This window comes from Gossypium arboreum, chromosome 12 (genome assembly GCF_025698485.1).
Source record: "Gossypium arboreum isolate Shixiya-1 chromosome 12, ASM2569848v2, whole genome shotgun sequence".
In the NCBI taxonomy this organism is placed as follows: Eukaryota; Viridiplantae; Streptophyta; class Magnoliopsida; order Malvales; family Malvaceae; genus Gossypium; species Gossypium arboreum.
In genome coordinates, this window is record NC_069081.1 from 114,503,930 (window position 1) to 114,526,396 (window position 22,467).

At 30.8% G+C, this 22,467-nt stretch overlaps 1 protein-coding gene and 1 long non-coding RNA gene across 2 annotated transcripts; both read left to right on the plus strand.

Annotated features, from left to right (window-relative positions):
• The first annotated feature begins 6,857 nt into the window (after window positions 1-6,857).
• Window positions 6,858-10,175, plus strand: LOC108478349 (NAC domain-containing protein 7-like). The gene is made up of 4 exons (XM_017780800.2): window positions 6,858-7,328; window positions 8,591-8,769; window positions 8,873-9,144; window positions 9,246-10,175. Exons 2-4 carry the CDS (start codon window positions 8,610-8,612, stop codon window positions 9,864-9,866), a joined length of 1,053 nt encoding a protein of 350 aa, XP_017636289.1. The 5' UTR covers window positions 6,858-7,328; window positions 8,591-8,609; the 3' UTR covers window positions 9,867-10,175.
• Window positions 10,176-20,862: 10,687 nt separating this feature from the next.
• On the plus strand, window positions 20,863-21,919 carry LOC128285653 (uncharacterized). The gene is made up of 2 exons (XR_008276167.1): window positions 20,863-21,257; window positions 21,397-21,919. It is a non-coding gene; the product is annotated as an uncharacterized LOC128285653 (long non-coding RNA).
• The last annotated feature ends 548 nt before the right edge of the window (window positions 21,920-22,467 follow it).

Sequence of the window (22,467 nt, forward strand, 5' to 3'; positions counted from 1 at the left end):
TTAATCTCTTTCTTCTCGGGCAGCGGCTATCCTTCATTTATTTTTACTCTTCAAATATCTTGACATAATAAACTGAATTTGTATTATGTTGGTTGACCTTATTAATGCTTCACATCTAACATAAATAATAATCTGGCATAACATTATGATACCAATAGTCAAAATTTTGGTCATTGTTAATTTGATTACTACTCATTTGAATAAGCCAGAAGAACTACAAGTTAAGCAATGGAATTTCTATGTTTGGGTATTTTGGGTAGTTGGGTTCTACTTGAAAATGAGCACACAGTCAATTCTATTACAGTCAACATACAAATTGTGGTCAACCTTGCCATGATTAAATCAATGAATTATTCAGTGTTGATCAGTCATAGCACATGAGTCAAGTTTCCAAAGGAAATATCAGTAGGAAAATGACTAGGAATTACTTAATCCAACACCCCTTTGATTGCTGAACTAATATAACAGTTTCCCTTTCAATTGTTGACATGCTTAAACATGTATTTTGAATTTATTGAAGTGCATAGTAAAATTTTAAAATTTTAATGAAATTATAAATATAAACAACACATTTATATATAATAATCACAAACTAAATGAGAAATACTAAGCAATGCATTATTACAGATTATAATTAATTACGATCAAAATCAAACATTATAATACACCAATAATCAGATTAGTAATTAGAACCCTTACGCATAATCCAAATAAAATTACAATTAAGCATAGAGTCAAGAGATATAGAAAAATAAAAGATAGTTAAGCCGAGCAAGGGGGTTACCCCTAAAGAAAATAAAATTCACTAAAATATACATTTGTAGCATTTCTAAATTAGGCAGGTTACCAATAGGAAGTGAGAAAAGCAAAAGTAGAAGTGAATGGTGATCAAATTTAACAAAGAAAGACCTTACATGATGGAGATGAGATAGAGATAAGCTTAGGACAAATGGAGAATGGAGAAGGGGGTTGCTAACCTTTTGAAGATATTTGTTTATTTAATTAGGCCTTTTTGGAGGAGTTGGCCATTCCCTTGGTTAAACGTGGGGAACCAAAACAATAATGGCTTTACATCAACAATGATTTAAAACAGACCCCACCATTAGTTGGGATTCAGCTCACCCCACTTCCATTCATTCCTAACAAACCTTAACATTCCATTTATTTGCAACACAACAAAGTCATTTAACAATAGCTAATATATAAGACAATGTATAATGTGGGTTAGGGCAGTGGAAATGTTGTTAATTACCAATAATGTTATAATAAAAAAATAATTTTGAAAATACTTCATTACATTGTACGAGGTCCAAACCAAACTGCATTCTTTTAATATCAAATGGACAAAGTTAATAATAATCTTGTACATTCGAAAATGTCTTATGTTATATCAAATCAACGTGCTTAAGAAGTGAGAACCCTTTTTCTTTTCCTTTTAATTGTGATTGGTTGTCTTGTTTGCTTTTGTCATGATTAAAGTTTCACTAACAAGAGTTTTAATTCACTATTTGATTCCATCTCTCAAAACTAAATGTTATCCATTCTTAATTTCTAATTAATAAATTAATTAAAACCCAACCATTTTAATATTCTAACCCTAACACCAATAATTTATTTCATTATCCAAAAATAGTAAAATTCCTTTTGTAAGAAAGAAAAAAAATCATTGAAACCTAGCCTTTTATATGAAGCAATCTTGGAAAAAAACTAACAAATATTATCCATATAATAAAACTGTATATATTTGTTTATCAAAATGTGTAGCAATTTCATGTGCAATATTATTTTGGGTAAACGATACTTATATATATTTTCTGGTTTAGTACAAAATACACTTATTTATCATTGTTTGAAGAATGTTCACTTATTTTCTTAAGCTTCAACTCCTATAAACTTGAGATACTTAGTAAGCTAATTTTAAATAAAATATAATTATTTTTTATTATTTATCTGTTTTTTTCTAATTAGTTTATTTACTCCCATAGTTTTAATTACAAAATAATGAAAAAACTACATACTGAAGTGCTATAAAATGTTAAGTATATTGGCTTCAACTAAAATTATATATTTTAAATTTATATTTAATTCATATATATATTTAACTCGAGATTGATTTATTAAATTATTTTTATGAACCATTATTTGGAAAGTTTTAATGGAAAATATTGATTAAAATATAAATTAAAAATAAAAAATAAACTCATCCCAAAGTTAATTTTATGTATAAATTTAAATTTTAAATATTTAACATGAATTTGTATAAAAATTATTAAAAAGAATAAAAATAAAAATAGAAGACAAAATTAAAATATAATTATCATTTTATAATATTTTTAAAAATAAACTCACAACTAATTTGGCTTTAATATGATAAAATTAAGTCATTGAGAATTTCTCAATTTTTATTTATTTTGGTTTATGTCCCCATCATATGTGGAAATATATTTTTGTAATTGCACTAGCAAATGTAAGTGTAATTTAATTTAATAATAATTAAAATATTATTATAACTTATTAGATTCATATTATTTTTAATCAAAAGATATTTTTATTTAAAAATAATTTAAATAATTAATAATCAAACCATAAGTGAATAGGTGAATTTTGTATGAAACCTCTTTAAATAAATTGGTGTAAAAACTATGGTGATGATAAATGAAAAAGCGAGTGAGGGTCGAATAGCACAATGACAAGCAAACAAAGGTGGGGCCAAGATGACAGTTGGATAACGTTTGAGACTTTTGCTTCACTTCTATTCTATATGTACTTTGTTCCAACAAAAATAAAATAACTGTTACTAAATTTCAATGCTATCCCTCAACCCTAGGCGATGCCCCGGACAGTGGCAATACCACACATTTATATTTTAATATCATCATCAATTAACAGTTTTTACTTATCCGCAATCACAAGCACTAATAATAAATAAATAAATAAGAGAGAAGCCAACGGAAAAGTGGGGTCCAGTCCAAGTGGGATAACGGGGATGGGCCCACTTGAAAGAGCCAGCCTGCAACACAAAACGGTGAGCCTAATGATTGTGGGCTAGTCCACGCCGGACCATTAGCCGCCACGTCTCAACCCCGACATTTCAATTCTCTGCTCTGGGCTCCACTTTCCACTGTTTGTAATATATATTTTTCTCCAAAGGATGACTCATTATTGTATACAAAATAGACTTGAGTCATGGTAAGTAAAATTTAATTGGAAAAGGTTGAAATGAAGTTTCAAATTTTGAATTAATTGAGTCAAGTTATTTAAGTCCATTCAAATAAGTAATTTAAATTTTGAGTTGAATTTTATAATTCGAATAACAGATCAGTGTAAATAACTCTTTAGTCCCTATCAATTTTGAAAATGAATAAATTGATCTCTCTCAACAAAAATTACAAAAACTCATAAATAATTTTCAAAATTCAATATTTATAGAATTTTCAAAATTTATATATTTTATAAAAATTATAATAAATTTAAAAAAATTCTAAAGAATATGTAAAGAAAGTTAAATTTTTCTAAAACAATGTTTTTAGAACCTAAATAAGTTAATTCATAATTCAATTTTATCATGCTTAAGCATTTTTTTATTTTGCTTTGAAAATAAATATATATATATATATATGGTTTCAAGTTTATGTGCTCCAACATAGAATAAATTATCTTGTAATAATATTTTAATTTGATATGTTTAATTTTTAATTTAACTTGAATAATTTCACTCAATTCGATTTGACTTGAATTTTGTTTTACTGGACTCAATTCGAAAAAAATTCAAATCGAGTTAGGATAATAAAATAGGACTCATTAACACGATTAACTCAAAATTTTTTCATTCGATTTGATCGAACATTCACTCCTAATTATAAACAACATTGCAAGAAGAGACAACCATGAATTTCAAAAAGATTAAATCTTTAAAGACCATAAAATGAAGAAGAAAAATACCCAAACCATAAAAAAAGAAAAAGATATAATATATACTATATCACGAGGTTCTTTTAAGTTTTTAATGCAAGAATTTATGGAGGGGAAAATTGCAACATAAACTCCTTCACTTTTTTATACATATTTTTAATAGTGTTTTGCAAGTTATAAACACTTATAGTTAACAATCTATTATTATAATAGTTATATTTTAAAAATAATTTCAAAATATTATTTATTTAAATTCAGTTTAAGACTAGTTACTATGTTTTTAATAAATCAAATTTATATATTATATTTTAATTTCGTAACTGTATTAATAAAATTTATGAAAATTTAAAAAATAATTAAATGTAATTTAATCAATATGGGAAAAAATGTACATATATTTTTATCATGTCAGTCGCATATCTTTTATATCCATATCTTTCGAATTTAGCTTGTGAACCAATCGGATTCAAATTATTTATTTTTCTTAAAATTTAATATCGAATTAAAATTTTAAATCATATAGACAAAATGAAATACTTTATTTTATGACTAAAATGACTGTATTGATGAAATTAAAATATAAAATTTAGCACCACATGAGATCTTGGGTCGAAATTTTGTTGGTAAAATTGGAAGATTTTTTAGGATTTTGAAAAGATAATTATGTATGAATTATGAATTGAATGCTTATTAATTAATTCTATTTTTATATGCAATAATAAGGACCCTATATTCTACTTTCATCTCGGCTCATTGGCTTGGAGTTGGGAGATTAGCCGAGTGAAGTTAGTAATTGTAAAAGAAGTTTGGATATTATTTTAAAATATTAATTTGGAGAAGTGTCGTATAGGGTCGGTTGGTGGGGTCAAGTCATTGAAATATAATTAATTATTAACGTTATGAGATGAACTAAATAAATGAATAACTGCTGACCAACCAAACGGGGGAGGCTCGCACCGCGTCGCGTGCAATGGCTGGTGTGTGACTGTGACTACTTTTTCACACTATTTTTTATTTGCGAACCTTAAAAAAGGCTTTTCTCATTTCTATAAATTTCATGTCATTAAAATATTTGCACTTTTCTCAGTTTTCCTTTTTAATTATATTAGTTTGTGCTTTTGGTCCTTTTAGAATTTATAATCAAAGCGTAAAGTAATGACTTATATTTCTCGGTATTTTTTTTTTATTTTAATTGACGAATTCAGACAACAACACTGAACTTTAGAAAAAATAGTTAATATTGTGTCTGAAAATCTAGGGTGATAAAATATGGGCTAACACATTCCTCTATCTCCAACAGCATTCAAAGGTTTGCCTTTTTTTTTTTTTTTCTCTTTATTTTTTTAATGTAGAAAATTGAAGATGGTATTCTTCGTTTAATATATAAGTTTAAAAGTAATTTTGTGTGTAGTACATGTAAAAGCTTTTTATACTTGATTACTTTTAAGTAATATTATTGTATGTGATATACTTTGTGCAACGTTGAACATATTAATCACCCAAAAATAATTATAGGAATTTTTATTCTTTTGAGATGAATTTTAAAGTGTTATTTTGGTAGGAATTGATTAATTTTTAATATTATTGATATTGTTTTAAATGATAATTATTTTTTGACTTTGTTAAAAGTTAAAAGTATTTTAAGAAGTTACCTCTTAAAGTACTGTGACGAAATCCGAAGACAAAACTTTACCGAAACTAGAAAAAAAAGATAGGTAAGCAATGAGAAAAAGGAAAACCCAACAAATGAGCGTGTTAATCTACAAATATTCTAGAAGGGATAATATTCCGGTTATTATTACTATGATTTATGAACTTTGGTAGTGTACATCACGCTGTTAACAAAAAGAATATAAAAGAAATTATCAATAGAAAGGGAAAATAGAAAAGGAAAAGAAAATTTCTGACATAATATTATTTTTCATATCTTTATTTTATCCGTAATTCAAATGTTTTGGTGTTATGTTTTCATTTAATTCATTAATATAGTATAAAATTAAATATTACCAGTGCATTGAATAAAAATCAATTAATTATTACAAAATTTATTTTTATATGTTTTTCTCTTTAAAATTATAAAAAAGTTCAATATATAAATTAACCCTAAATTTAATATTTTTCTTAAATTGGCATTTAAATTTTTTCTAGATCATATTGGTCCTTTAGATTGGCATCTTTTATATAGATTGATCTCCACATTAACACTTTTTTTTTAAAAAAATTGTTGATAAACATTGGGCATGTAATCCAAGTTGATAAACACATTTAGGAGTCAATTTGAAAAAAGTTGTCAAGTTCAAGAGCCAATCTATATATTAAGCCTTAAAAAATTAATGGTGTTAACCATAAGAACTGATTTGTGTAACGAGTACCAACCTTACAGACCAATGTGATCCAAAAAAAAAAAAAAAAGTTTAAGCATTAATTTGAGAAAAATTACAGGTGAATCTATATCAATAGCATTAGCATATTGAGGAGGGAAATCATTAAACTTAACTATAAAAAATAATGTAAAGGTTGCTAATGATCATATATCTCAATTAAAAGAAAAACAAAAGGCCTTTTTTTTTCCTCTTATTGGCCCTTGAAAGCTTTTTTGAGCTGCCCATCTAATATTTGCCGTCAGATTATAATCTTATGCAATTTCCTTCTCTTTTGTATGAAAAAAAAAAAAAGAGAGAGAAGAAAATAAAACAAATAAAACACTCTTGTGGTCTTAATCAGTAGCTGGTGGGTGGCATTGAAGGTTACCGTCTCTCTCTTTCTCTCTCTCTCTCTCTCTTTCTCTTTGTAATTGTAATATTACATCTCTGTCAATGGCTCTCGCTCTCAATCTTCCTTGAACTATTATCCGCCTCCCTTTTTTCCCGCAAAGCTTTTCCAGTAATCAAGCTCTAATCCCACTTTATATATATATATATATGATGGAGAAAGAGAATATTTGAGAAGGATAGATTATTAGGTCATGTGTGTGCTTCTTCTTATTTAACCCTATCTCCTCCCTCTTTTCCTATTCTCTTCATTGTCCTTTTATTGTTTTTTTTTTTCTCTCTTTTCCTTCTGGTCTCCCTCTTCCCCTTTCCGACAACTAGTGGACAAAGTTCTTGACTCTACAAAAAAGAGTTGGGGAGGGGGGGTCGAGGGGTTTCACTTCAATTCCCGAGGTTTACAACTTTTTCATTACATACCCACATTAATTTTAGTTCTCTTTGCTTTTCTTTCTGTGTTCTTTGTCTGGTTCAATAAAAAGTTTAAAGAAAACGAGAGAGTGAACAAAAAGTTATAGCTTTTTTAAGTTGATTTGGTGCAACAGATATATATGTGTCTGGTTTTGACTCAGATATCTGAGGTTTAACCAGTTTTGAGTTGGACACAGTGTTGGGTCTCTACACATCATTTTCAAGCCTGGTGTTATCGTGAGCTTCTCTTCCTTGTTGTTTCCTTTGTGCATTTTTTTTTTGTTGAATATTTTGTTGGGAGTGATCATTTCCCGAAGGTCACAAAGACGAAGTGAGGCATGCTTTTGGTATACGCTAAGCAATGAAATTATGGAACTATATAAAAGATATGATATACAATGTCTTTAACTGTTTCATCAGTGCTTAGATTTTGCTCTTTCTTTTTTTTTTCTTTTTTCTTTTTTTTTTGAGCTTAAAGATGGCTTCAACTTGATTTGGGATATGCCTTATTTCTCAATATCTATACTTGTTTCAATGGATTCCAATCAGTCTCCTGTTGACACTTTATGCAAGGGTGTAAGGTGTTTGTTTGTTTTGGCTTCATTGCATTTATTAGGTTTTTCATGTTTTCTAGCTACATTATATTTTGTTTTCTCTTTTCTTTCTGAATTATAATTTTTTTCGTGCGGATCACAACTAGCTAGAGGGATTAATCTTGTTTATATATAGATCACATGTTCATTTTTCTTTTCTTTTCTTTTCTTTTTAGTTTTGGAAATGGCTGTGTTTTAAATTTATTGTTATCAACTTACCGTCAGTTGTATCCCTAATTTTTCTTTATTCCTTTTGAGTTTATTTCTACTCCGATCTAATATATTTATCAAAATATTCAACACCCTAAATTTTAAATCTAAAGCATGAGGAATTTGTAGCCAACTTCTAGATATGGAGGTATAAAAGCCTAAAACATACTACACAGTTGTGTAATAGCAAGGTTAAGCATCAGAAATTTTACTTCTTTCCATCTGAGAAAACTTGTCTTAGAAGTACATCCAAGTTAATCATTATTAGATATAATGAATGATTTCCATTTGTTGTGTTTTCTCTTGTTAACTGGTGAAACCAAAAAATAAATAAAATATTTTGTTAATTTGGGTATCAATAAACTTCATTAGGATAAACCGAATCCCAACAATCTATATTTTTAAAGAATCAAAACAATTTTTCGATAATGTTTTCATATATGCCAAAGAAAAGAGGCTTTAGACATCAATTGTTAGTGCTTTTATTTACTTCAAATGTGAAGACATTTAACCTTATCTTTTGTTGGCCAAGTTCTCAAACTGAAACGACATAATAATGTTTAGTTTGTCTCCATGTATCAACTTTTGTTTCATGGTTCATTTAACATTAATTATATTGCATTTTGTCTTTATTTTGTTATCAAAGTTGTGTAATTGTTCATCGGAATTTATGAACTCATCGACATATTAATGCAGGTTTTGATTGGCGAAGAATATGAATAACTTTACAAACGTTCCGCCAGGCTTTAGGTTCCATCCCACAGATGAAGAGCTCGTTGATTACTACCTAAGAAAAAAAGTTGCTTCAAAAAGGATAGATCTGGATGTAATCAAAGATGTTGATCTTTATAGAATTGAACCATGGGATCTGCAAGGTATAGCAATAACTGCATTATCTTACATAAGCAAATTTGTAGATTACTTTGATCAATCATTGATGATTAAAATTTGTTTTGTGGGGGGGGGGGGGGATCATAGAATTGTGCAGAATAGGAGCTGAGGAACAAAATGAATGGTACTTCTTTAGCCACAAAGATAAGAAGTATCCAACAGGTACTCGTACTAATAGAGCAACAAAAGCAGGGTTTTGGAAAGCTACGGGGAGAGACAAGGCTATTTACTGCAGGCATTGCCTTATTGGCATGAGAAAAACCCTAGTCTTTTACAAAGGACGAGCACCCAATGGACAAAAATCTGATTGGATCATGCATGAATATCGACTAGAAACTAATGAAAATGGAACCCCTCAAGTAAGTGTATACATATGTATATATATCTTCCATTTTTATTATTTGAGACGTAATATTGAAATGGTTAATTTACACAATATCGGAATGTGTTATTACACCAGGAAGAAGGATGGGTGGTATGTAGGGTATTCAAGAAGCGAATGACAACAGTGCAGAAAGTGGGTGAATATGACTCTTCATGTTGGTACGACGAGCAGATCTCATTCATGCAGGACTTTGAATCCCCAAGGCGAATTCCTCAGCCATATGCATCATACCCTCACCAGTATCCCTGCAAGCAAGAGCTTCAATTGCAACACAGTTTCCCCCATGACCCTTTCCTTCAGCTCCCTCAGTTGGAAAGTCCCAGACTTCCACAATCAGTCGCAAGTGTAAGCTGCAACTCGGTTGTTCCTTACGGAAGCAATTTGCAGTCTTCGAGCCTCTCGCAGGAAGAACACATGCAGCAAGGGCATCATCAGCAAAATCTGAATTCGCTTTACAACAACGGTGAGCAAGCAGTGGACCAAGTGACTGATTGGCGAGTTCTTGACAAATTTGTTGCCTCTCAGCTCAGCCATGAGGAAGCTTCCAAGGAAAACAACTATTCCAATGCAGCTGCTAGCTTTCATGTGGGTGAACAAATGGATTTACTAGGCGATGAATCCAAAAGGCCAGGAATTGCTCATCAAGAATATACCTCTACGTCCAATTCGAGCTGTCAAATTGACCTGTGGAAGTGAAATATATTCAAGCAATTAGAGCATATATATACTAATTATAGGAAGCAAAATTTATAAGAAAAAGATGTTTTTAATCCAGGTTTTCTGTACATAATAAAACTATATATATATAATATATGGTACTGCATTAGCTATGGGAGTCCTGGTGCCCTTAATTTGTACCAGGCATGTAGTTATTGCTAAATTGACATTATGCGAAGTACAAATAAATTAGTACGTACTTTTTACTGTGGCCGACAGCTCTTTGGGACTGAATCGGCCTAATATTGAATGTATTTTCAGCTTGAAATACATATGATGGTTTCTTTATTGTGATCTTTGTCCTTCTTCGATCATTTATGTTTTTCCTTAACTAATTAATCTTTCCCTTTCAAAAATTTATAAATCCTTTAATTTAGTTCATAATTATGCTGTAAAAGTGAATTAATTCAATCCTTTTGTCCAAAAAACCTTCATACTAATACCTTTATCCTCATATGCAACCATGAGAAAATTTTACATTGAAAGAAAGCATTTAGGTGTGAATGTTAGAAACATTTTAAGCTTTTATAATGCATTTGGAGGCCATATTCTTATATCCGTGATATATTCACTACAGTGTGGGTTCAAAGATCCAGGGAAAACATCAATATGAAATCTGGCAAACATTTTGTGAAGAAATGACAATTATTGGATCTATAGAATTCTAAATTTCTAATATATGTATATATATAGTCCGGTCATTCAAAGTTTAAATGCTTTGTACTTTTAGACCAATCATGTAGGAGATATGATATAAAATAAATGCTACATTAAGAAGAGTACTTCTGCATCTCAAGCTTAAAGGAACCTTACTGTAATTAAGTGTGATATTCCTTTAACACTGAACTATCAAATGAAGATAAGGTAAATGGCAGCAGCTCATAAATATAATAAAGATGAAAAGAATAATATATCTTACTACCCTTAATATTATATTCCTTAATATTATATTCCTCTGGCAGTGCATGTGGTTGAAGATAAGATAAAACTGGTGCATGCCATAATGTAAGTAAGTACGAAGCATATAGATATTTGACATGAAAAATGCATGTCATTAAAACTATTTGCATTTCAGTGGGGGAGAACATGTTTTTACTAGTTCCAGAACTCAGGACAAAGAATTTAGATGCTAAATATTGCTAATATATACCACTCATTGCCTGTTCAATGAACATATGCACCTATGCTTTAGCTACATACCTGCCGAAGAAGATGAATTAAGATGGCTGTTAGATCCTGAAGGCTCCAGCACTATCAAATTTAGACTGGAAATACCATTAAACTGCAGGCTGCTCTGGCCTTGAAGGAGGGTAGGGGTAGCACTGCAGAAAGAATAGTGAGGGAGAGAGGTGGCGGCAGTTCACAATGCGAAGATGGGTTTGAAAATATTTTTATTTTGCCAGCTTGGTTTAAATAAGAGGAGGAAGGGAAACAAAGTGCAGGAGTTACAGTAATAATGGAAGATTATAGGATTAGCAGGCAAGAAAAGCAGTATGGTTCAGTGGTTGTTACTGGGTGAGAGAACATCCTTTTTACTTGGGTTGAAGCCAAGCATGACAATGTGTCCCTTTAAAGCAATGAAAAATAATTTTCCAAGCGACATAATCATTGAGCGTGCTCTCATCGACTCCTAATGAGACAAATTCTAACTTGAATAAACCCGTGCTTGAACTTGATCATTAATACAAAAAACACCAAAGCTTTTGAAAGGGCTTCTTGCTGACCATGTTTAACGTTAAGTTTTAGGGTTTTATTTACACTAGTCTTTGTACAAATGGCTTCCTCTCTGGTTTTGTTCACTTGCGGTAAAAGAAACCTGAAGGGTGTAAGCATATAATATCCATTAGCTCTGAACCAAGCCTCATTTAGCCCCCATAGCAAGCAGTCCCCATGCGCACATTGATGCAAGTGGGTGTGACTGAAGAATTATGGTTCATTAAAAATGTTGTTTGCAGACTAAGATTAACATCATTTGAAAAACAAAAGCTCCTCCATGTGAGGCATCATTATCAGTGTGCTATTTCATTAGTTTCCCAATCCCTAGACCTCCACACTTCCCGACCATCTTGTACTTTTAATACCCTTTTTGTTTTTTTGGTCTCAATTAGCCATTATCGATTCAGAATTGCTGATATAATATGAGAATAAACAATGTTTAAAAGGGTCTAAGCAGTTACAATTTTTTTAATTTATCTCTTGGATCAAGCAAGCAAGCCATTAGCTGTAAAATGACTGCCTTCAGAATATTAGACAGCAATAATTGTTCCAAATTTTTTTTTTTTTTTTGAATGTAGATAACTTCTTTTCAACCATCTGTCGTTTAAATTTTTTGGCATTAAAGTTTTATTTTAAATATATTATAAAATCGTACAAAAATTGCAGTGGCTAGGCAAAGCAATAAATGAAGAAAATACAAAATACTAGTAATTAAGGAAATAATATGTTGTGGCTGGGGTGTAGTCCTCAAATCTCGAGGCCTGATGGCGGGCCATAATGGGCCTAAAGGTAGAGCTTTTAAGTAGGCCCGTACTGACATCTGGAGATGCAGTGTGAAGTCGCCTAGTTATTGGGCAATTACACAAACATGCACCCACAGAATTTAAAAATAAACAAAATAACGTACATCTCCCACTTATCCCTTCCAATTCAGCTGGACTTGGACTTGGGCTCCATAAGTATATATAAATATTAACTAGAAATTGGGCACCAGGTGAAAAGTAATATAAATTTATTAAATATATATATAAGTTGAATTTTAAAAAAAAAAGAGTAGATGAGGAGTTATTTTAGAGGTTAAAAATTAAAAGTATTTTTGTAAATACTTTTTTTTAACCTCTTGATCAGATCACCTGCTTAATCTTTTTTTTCTACACTGATACCTTTATTTACAGCAGTGCAAGAGTCGTATTATAAAATTGTCTCAATTATTTTTTAGAATAAAATATAACCTTTTGATAAAACATTAATCAGATACACATATTTTCATGCATGTCAAAACTGTAACCTTACTCCTCTATATTTCAAATTTTTAAATTTAATCCTTCTATTTATCCAATAATTTAAGATTTAAAATCCAATTAATAACAAAGTTTATAATTTTTGTTAAATCAAAGTTTATATTTGATATACTTATACGGTATAAATTCACACTGTCAGTGAATTATATTCAAACACATGATCAACAAATTAATGAATATTTTAATTTTTTTCAAAATAATTATACTTATTTTATTTTTAACAAGTGGGGTTTTGTGATTTTTTATATATTTTTTGTTTGTTTTAAGGTTAATGTTTGAAATTCGTAATTGTTCCTCTTAACAATATTATCTTCCAATTTGAATATATATTCTATCATTAAAAATGTTAGAATTAAGTAACTCAAATCCTTATTTAAGTAAAATACGGTGGTAAAATAAAATAAAAGAAGAATTCATATAGAATTACACTTCTTTTATTTTATTTTAGAATAAGGTTTTTTAAACCTTATTAAATTCTATCTATTTGATATTGATTAGAATAAGGTGTTTCAGTCTTATTAGATTCGACATAGTGAATTTTCTTCTCCTCTGCCCGTGATTTTTCCCGAAAGGGTTTCCACGTAAAAATCTTTGTGTATTTTTATTTTTTTATTTTATTTTTATTTTCACAAAGTGGTATCAGAGCTTCCAGGTTGTTCATCTCGATCACGGTAATGACATCTTTAAAGTATGAAATTCTGCTGTTGGATCACAACACCAGATTTGTGTTCTGGCAAATTAAGATGCAAACAGTTCTTGCACAGATGGATCTGGAGGATGCCCTGATAGGGATAGATAAAATGCCTTCGACATTAACAGATGAAGAGAAGAAGCGTAAGGATCGAAAGGCATTACACAATTACATCTGCATTTGTCCAACGAAATTTTGCAGGATGTGATGAAAGAGAAGACCGCCGCTGCATTATGGAAGAGGCTAGAACAATTATGTATGTCGAAAACTCTAACAAGCAAGTTGCATATGAAGCAACGTCTTTATGCTCATCGTTTGGAGGAAGGTGCGTCAGATACCTAACACTTAATGTTGTTTATAGAAATTCTCTCAAACTTGGAGGCCATGGAGGTTCAGTATGATAAGGAAGATCTAGGGTTGATTCTACTTTGTTCGTTGCCCCCATCTTATTCAACCTTTAGAGACACGATTTTATATAGCCGCGAGTCTCTCACAATTGATGAGATTTATGATTCTTTGACCTCGTATGATAAGATGAAGCATATTGTGGTTAAACCCGACTCTCAGGGAGAGCGTCTCATTGTTCGTGGGAGATAAGATCAGAATGCTGATGATGATCGTGGAAGGACACAGGAACGGAATCCTCACGGTAAATCTAAGGGTAGATCAAAATCTTCAAACAGAGGTAAAACTTGTAACTTTTGCAAGAAGAAAGGGCTCATTAAATCTAAGTGTTATAAGCTACAAAATAAGATTAAAAGGGAGGCTGTAACATCCCCTAACCCTACACCATCGTTGAAATAGGGTTACGAGACATTTCCAGTCAGTACAGTCCAATTCCGATCATTAATTAAAATAAATATTCACACACATCCTAGTTTTAAGATGTCGTCCCTTTAATTGGCTCCCACGGTCCAATATGAACAGTAAATTCCATTCGGGACTAATTTAGAATCACTACGAATTTTTTAGTAAATTTCAAAATTCATACTACATACCATTGCCAACCATAATTTACTCATTTCATCAATACTTCTACAACCTAAATGACTCTCATAAAATATCCTAGGTACATGCCATTACCAATACTCAACATACTTTACCTCATTGAATTCGGGATCGGCCGGGATGTTGATTCAATGATCTAGCTATAACTTAACTCTGCATGACGGAAACAAACCGTGCACGCCGAGTATACACTCAATGGTATTTCTATAATCGAACACTTAAACAATTATAAAACATATTAATTTATATATATTTAACTATTCAAAATCAATGAGAATTCAAACATTCACTTTCCAACCAATGTTTTGGTCTACTTTAAATTCAAAATCATTTATTATTTTTCAATAGCAATTAATCAATCAGTAATGTCCATTAACACTCAGAACAATTATCTATTCAGTAACAGTTAGTTATTCGGTAACAATAAATTATTCAATAATAACCAGTCATTCAGTATCGATCAATTTATCGGTTATCCAGTAACAGGAATTATTCGGTAACAGTCATTTATTCAGAAATAATCAGTTATTTTATACCTTTATTTCCTCCTATTAACATGACTCGGACTTAGACGGATACACGGATTCAACCAACACACCAGTACGGCACATAGTGCCTCATCTACCAAGTTTTAACGAAGAAAGATAATAATAGCGAAGACGGTACACAGAGCACCTCATCGGAATAAATCCAAATAGTAATAAAGAACATTACGGTACACGAGTACCTCATCGAACAAATCAAAAAAGAATAATGAACGGTAATAGTAACAATATCCGACACACAAAGTGTCGAATCGATAACGAGAATTGTAATAAAGAATCAAGATAATGATTCGCACATAAGTGCTCGATCGATGTTTCAAGCAAAACCCGTACTTTTCTATATCCTATGGCATGCCAACTATATCCGACTAGCCCGACTAGTTAATAGGGTATTTAATTCACTTTTCAATTTTCAATTAATTCATATTTTAGTTAATTAACTATATATTTTAATTCAATATAATTCCATTCACTTTTACTAATAAATATTCAATTTCATAATAATCACAATTTTCTATCAATTTTATCACACTTCCAACTACATATATTTTCCAATATAACAAATATTTATTATTCAATTTCCACATCAATATTCATTTCAATTCAAACATTCATATGTATATATATATTCATAAATCAATTCAATATAATCAATATTCAATCCAATTCAAATAATCATCTCAAAACATCTACTACATATATATATTAAATAATAAATCCAACAATTTAAGTATTAAGTTCGGATTATAGAAATACAAACCGTAGTTTCTGAGCTAACTCCCGTTGACTTTGTCTTGTCTTTTCTTAGCCGAGATTTCTGGTACCACATTGACTATTTAAGCTCCAAGCATCAAACCTTTAATTTTCTCTTTCTTCTTTCTTTTCTCCTTTCTTTCTTTCTTTCCCTGCTTTTCGTTTTGCCTATTCTGTTTCTATTTCTATTCTTTTCTTTCTTTATTTCATTAAACCATTATATATATATATATAATATAATAACTTAATAATTATCTATAATAAAAATCTCTTTAATAACAAATATTCTTTTAACATTTGTATCCATTTATAATATCACAGTTGTCTTTCACTAATGTATTTATTATATAAATATCTTTTACTTAATAATAATATATAATTTAATAATATACTTATATAATAAGTAAATATACATGTATTTTACAAATGTACATATACTAATATTACACATGTCACTATACATACCATACACTTGTCAACTTTTTATTTATTTTTCACATAAAAATCTTATAATATAATTATTTAATTAATAAATACCTTTTATAAATGATTAATATCTATTAATACTTAAATACAAGCATTACAAGTGTATGTATTTTTTATTAATACACTTGTATCCAATCATTACCACACATTTGTCTTCCTTTTATTTATTTATCGTATAATATTAATTTAATAATAATAAATACACTAATATTTACTTAAATAATAAGCAAATACATACATGTATTACAAATGTGTGTATTATATTTATTACACTTGTATTTTATTTTTGCCATATACTTGGCATTCTTTTTGGCTTATTTATTTATTTAGTCCTTTCAATTTTCTTTATTCTATAATTAAACTTTCACACTTCATTCAATTTAATCATTTTATCCAATCATCCTTAATTTAAACTAGTTCACTTAATTAAACTCTAATAAACCACTCGATTAACTTTGTAAATATTTTTAATAAATATTTACTAATCCCTTTTTCAGAAACAGAGACTTGAAAATATACTTTTTCGATAACGGTAAAATTCGGATCATTACAGAGGTTGCGAATCAAAAAGGAAAACAACCAGAAAATTCCGGTGAAGCTGATGTTATAGAAGACTACAACGATGGTGAACTTCTAGTCGCTTCTGTCAATGATTCTAAAATAAGCAAGGAGTGGATACTTGATTTAGGCTGCACCTTCCACATGAGTCCCAATCGGGATTGGTTTACAACTTACGAAACAGTGTCTGAAGGTGTTGTTTTGATGGGAAATAATGCTTCGTGTAAAATCGCAGGTGTTGGAACAATTAAAGTTAAGATGTTTGATGGAGTTGTCAGAATATTTAGTGACGTACGGCATGTTCCAAAATTGAAAAGAAATTTAATTTCGTTGAGTACTTTTGATTCAAAAGGGTACAGATACACAGCTGAAAGTGGGGTTTTAAAGATTTCTAAAGGGTCCCTTGTTGTGATGAAAGGCGTAGAAAGATTGCCAAGTTATATGTTTTTGTGGTTTCTATCACATCGGTGATGCAATTGCCACTTTCTCTTCCTTGTCAGATGATGATATTACTAAGCTTTGGCATATGCGCCTAGGGCATATGAGTGAGAATGGCATGGCAGAATTAAGCAAAAGAGGACTTCTTAATAGGCAAGGAATATGCAAACTGAATTTCTGTGAGCACTGTGTTTTTGAGAAGCAAAAGAGAGTTCGATTCACTAGAGGAATCCATAACACGAAGGGAACGTTAGAGTATATTCATTCTGATATGTGGGGGCCATCCAGAATGCCTTCGAGAGGTGGAGCTAATTTTATGCTAACTTTTATCGAGGATTTTTCCAGAAAAGTTTGGGCATTCTCCCTAAAGCAGAAAAGCGATGTGTTTTCCGTATTTAAGTCTTGGAAAATTATTATTGAAAAATAGACAGGAAAACAGATAAAATACCTCCGCACAGACAATGGCTTAGAGTTTTGTTCTGATAAGTTTAGTAGATTGTGCAAGTCAAAAGGGATCATGAGACACTTGATAGTTCGTCATCCTCCACAGCAAAACGACGTTGTAGAACGAATGAACAGAATGATCATGGAGAAGGTTCGATGTATGTTGTCAAATACCAACTTACCGAAGTCATTTTGGGCAGAAGCAGCCTCTACTGCATGTTTTTTGATCAACCGATCTCCATCCGTTGCCATTGAAAAAAAGAATCTACAAGAGGTATGGTCTGGTAATCCTGCTAATTATTCTGATTTAAAGATCTTTAGGTGTCCTGCGTATGATCATGTTGATAATGGAAAATTGGAACCGAGATCTATTAAATACGTTTTTCTTGGTTATAAAGCTGGTGTAAAAGGGTATAAGTTATGGTGTCTTGAAAATAGAAAAGTTGTGATTAACAGAGATGTTGTTTTTGATGAAACTACTATGCTACCTAACTTATCTCTTAAAGACTCTTCCAATAAAGAAAATCAAAAGCAGGTGGAGTATTAGATTAATACAGAGTCAACTCCTCAAGCTAGAATAAAAATTGAAAATAGAGTTGCTTTTTCACCAAAATACTCTATCGCTAAAAATAGAACTAGAAGAGAAATTAAACCTCCAAAGAAGTATGCCGAGGCTGATCTAGTTGCTTATGCTTTAAAATGTGGCTGAAGATATAGATGCGAATCAAGAGCCATCTAATTATTCTGAGGCGGTTAGCTGTGAAGACTCAGAAAAGTGGATGTTTGCTATGCAAGAAGAGATGGAATCACTCCACAAAAATAGAACATGGGACCTTCTGAAACTTCTTAAAGGTAAAAAGGTTGTTCGTTGTAAATGGGTGTTTAAAAAGAAAGAAGGGACTCCAGGAGTTAAAGAATCTAGATATAAAGCAAGGCTTGTTGCAAAAGGTTACAGTCAAATTCCAAGAGTGGACTTCACAGATGTGTTCTCCCCAGTTGTTAAGCATAGTTCGATTCGAGCTTTGCTTGGTTTTGTGGCCATGCATGATTTGGAGCTTGAGCAGTTAGATGTAAAAACTGTATTTCTACATGGAGAACTTGAAGAGGATATTTACATGCAACAACCAGAGGGTTTTATAGTCTCAGAAAAAGAGGATTATGTTTGCTTGCTGAAAAAGTCCCTTTACGGTTTGAACAGTTACCAAGACAGTGGTACAAGAGGTTTGATTCCTTTATGACTTCTTATGATTTCAAAAGTAGTTTTGACAGTTGTGTTTACTTTAAGAAAAACAGTGATGGTTCTTTTGTGTATCTAGTTCTTTATGTTGATGACATGTTGATAGCAGCAAAAGATAAATGAGAGATAAGAAAGGTCAAAACCCAACTAAGTAAAGAATTTGAGATGAAAGATTTAGGACCAGCAAAGAAGATACTTGGAATGGAGATTCTCAGAAATAGAAAAATAAGTAAATTGTACCTAAGTCAGAAGGGGTACATTGAGAAAGTCCTTTGCAGGTTCAATATGCAGAGTGCTAAGCCTGTTAATACTCCTTTAACAGCCCATTTCAAACTTTCATCGGTTGTTTCCACAATCAGATGATGAGATTGAGTACATGTCACATGTTCCATACTCTAGTGCAGTGGGATCTCTCATGTATGCTATGGTTTGTTCACGTCCAGATTTATCATATGCAGTCAGTGCAGTTAGTAGATACATAACTAATCCCGGTAAAGAACACTGGAAAGCAGTTCGTGGATTCTAAGATACTTACGAGGTACTACTAATGTTTGCTTACAGTTTGGAAGAACTAGAGATGGAGTCATTGGGTATGTTGATGCTGATTTTGCTGGAGACCTTGATAAAAGAAGATGTCTCACAGGTTATGTCTTTACAATCGGAGGTTGTGCAATTAGTTGGAAAACCACTTTGCAAACTACAGTCGCTTTGTTTACCACTGAAGCTGAGTACATGGCAATTACTGAGGCTTATAAAGAAGCTATTTGGTTGAAGGGACTCTTTAGTAAACTCAATGAAAACCTTCAAATCAGCACAGTATTCTGTGACAATCAGAGTGCCATCTTTCTTACAAAAGATCAAATGTTTCATGAGAGAATAAAACACATTGATGTTCGGTATCATTTTGTTCGTGATATTATTGCTCGTGGTGATATTGTTGTGAGCAAAATTAGTACTCATGAAAATCCTGCAGATATGATGACTAAGTCACTTCTTATAACCAAGTTTGAGCATTGCTTAGACTTGGTTGGTGTTCATTGTTGAAGTTAAACCCTTAAGGGGTTTTGTGGAAGAGGTGGAGAACTTGTTCGTTGAGAGTTCGCAATGAAGAACTTGTTCATTGAGAATTCGTGTCAAGGTGGAGATTGTTTAAGTGACTCGAATCCTTATTTAAGTAAAATACAGTGGTAAAATAAAATAAAAGAAGAATCCATATAAAATTGCACTTCTTTTATTTTATTTTAGAATAAAATTTTTTAAACCTTATTAAATTTTATCTATTTGATAGTGATTAGAATAAGGTATTTCAATCTTACTAGAATATGGCTTTACAAGCCTATAAATAGATATAGTCTATTCCTCTTGTATTAAATTTGAATTCGACATAGTAAATTTTCTTCTCCTTTGCCCGTGATTTTTTCCCGAAAGGGTTTTCACGTAAAAATCTTTGTGTGTTTTTATTATTTTATTTTATTTTTATTTTCACAAAAAATATAATTTACCTTACTACTACGTTAATATATACTTGTTGGTAGCGCCTTATGATGAACTGATAGTGTATGAAATTATATACTATCATGCATCAATAAAAATCTATTAGGTTATTAATATCAACAATTTTAAATTATTAAAATTTCATACAATGGAATTAAAATTTATTATTAAATTATTAAAACTCCGTTAACAATACCATATTAAAAAAATTTAAAGCATACAAGAAGTACTGACAAAAATAGACCTTTTCATACATCATCTCTAATTCTATCTATATAAGCTAATGCGAAGTAGATAATGATGGTCCTCCCGCAAAAATGAGTGAAAGGGAAAGAAGAAAAAAAGCATGGTTTTCATAATTTTCATGCGTAAAAGAAAGTAGGAAAAACAAGTTGGAAAGGTGAAAGGAGATGAGGCGTGAAGGAAAAAGCAAGGTGGTTCCTTTTATCTGTTGAACAAAAAAATATTGAATGAATGGTTAGATTAAAAAGGAGGACAAAAACCTGTTGTGTGGTTGACAGCAGCTAAATGGTTCCCTCCAAATCCAACCGATCCAGTGGTACTTAGTGAAATGAGGGGCTGAATCTGAATTCTGAAGTCGATGTGCTGCTGCATACCTGCCTGCCTGCCAGCTTATTGTGTGGCTCAGAAACAACAAGAATTTCCAATTGCCCCATGCACCTGGAAAAGCATGTGGAGGTAGTAACAATAATGTATCCACTCTTGTCCCACCCATCACATAACCTATGTTTTTCTGATCACTTGGAATGAATGTTGATTTTGAGTTCATATTTGTCCAATACAAAGCATAATATTATATGTTTTTTGTTTAAAAAAGATCACAAATCATAAGCAAACATAGGTACATAATCAGCTGAGCTGGTGGATTGAACTCGTTGGTGCGTTAGCTTGAGAGCACAGGCAGGGTGGTGAATAGGGGGAGAAAGGCATGAAAATATCAGACGCACCAAATCCAATATCAACTTTATCGATTTCTACCCAACACAGGCACTAGCAGGAAAGGAAGAGAGAGAAAGGGGAGATAGTCATTCCCCCCACAAACACAAACAGCAACAAATAGCTTCTGCAGGCTTTATACAGGGAGACTTGCTTTTCTATATTTGGTACATGTAGTTAGATATTAGGAGGTCCTGTTGCTTTTCAATCCTTTTCATCTTCAACTCAACACCCAATTTTGAATTTTAAATTTTTAGCTCTGATTATTTTAGGTTTTTTTCTTGTTTTAACTTATGGATTTATGAGTTTGTGGTTTGGGTTTTTAGGTTAAACCATCTTAGTTCAGTCATTTTTGGTAAGTGTGAATTTCTTTTTTATCAATTTGGACAAATCTGGTTTATTCAGTTCTTCAAACCTTTTTCTTTCTTCTTGTGACAAATCAGGTTAGAAATAGGTTTAAATTCGGGTTAATTGAGTTAATTAAATTTTGAGTTTGGGTCAAAAGTGTCCGACCCACATACATGGATAATATGTATTTAAATAAGTATTCATGTATTTTGTGGTATCATATTTTTTAGATAAATTTTGATAAAGAATAAACGGAGGAATTCACTTAAAATTTAGGTGGCTTTATATTTTTCCCTAATTTTTAAAGAATTAATATTTTAGCAATTAATTTATTATATTTAATGTTAATTAATGTACATTATACATGTCAAATTTATCATAAATTAAAATTTATTAACTATTTTCTTTATTTATACAAAATTTTGAACCATTAAATATATATTAATATAAACAATATTCTAAATTTATGTGATAGAGACATCAAATTGATTAAGAATTTATAAGCATGATAAGTACAAATATATTGATAAATCTAATAGTTACATTATTGAAATAATAATAATATCAAAAGTTACGGTTCGATGTAAAATCACTAAAGTTTTAT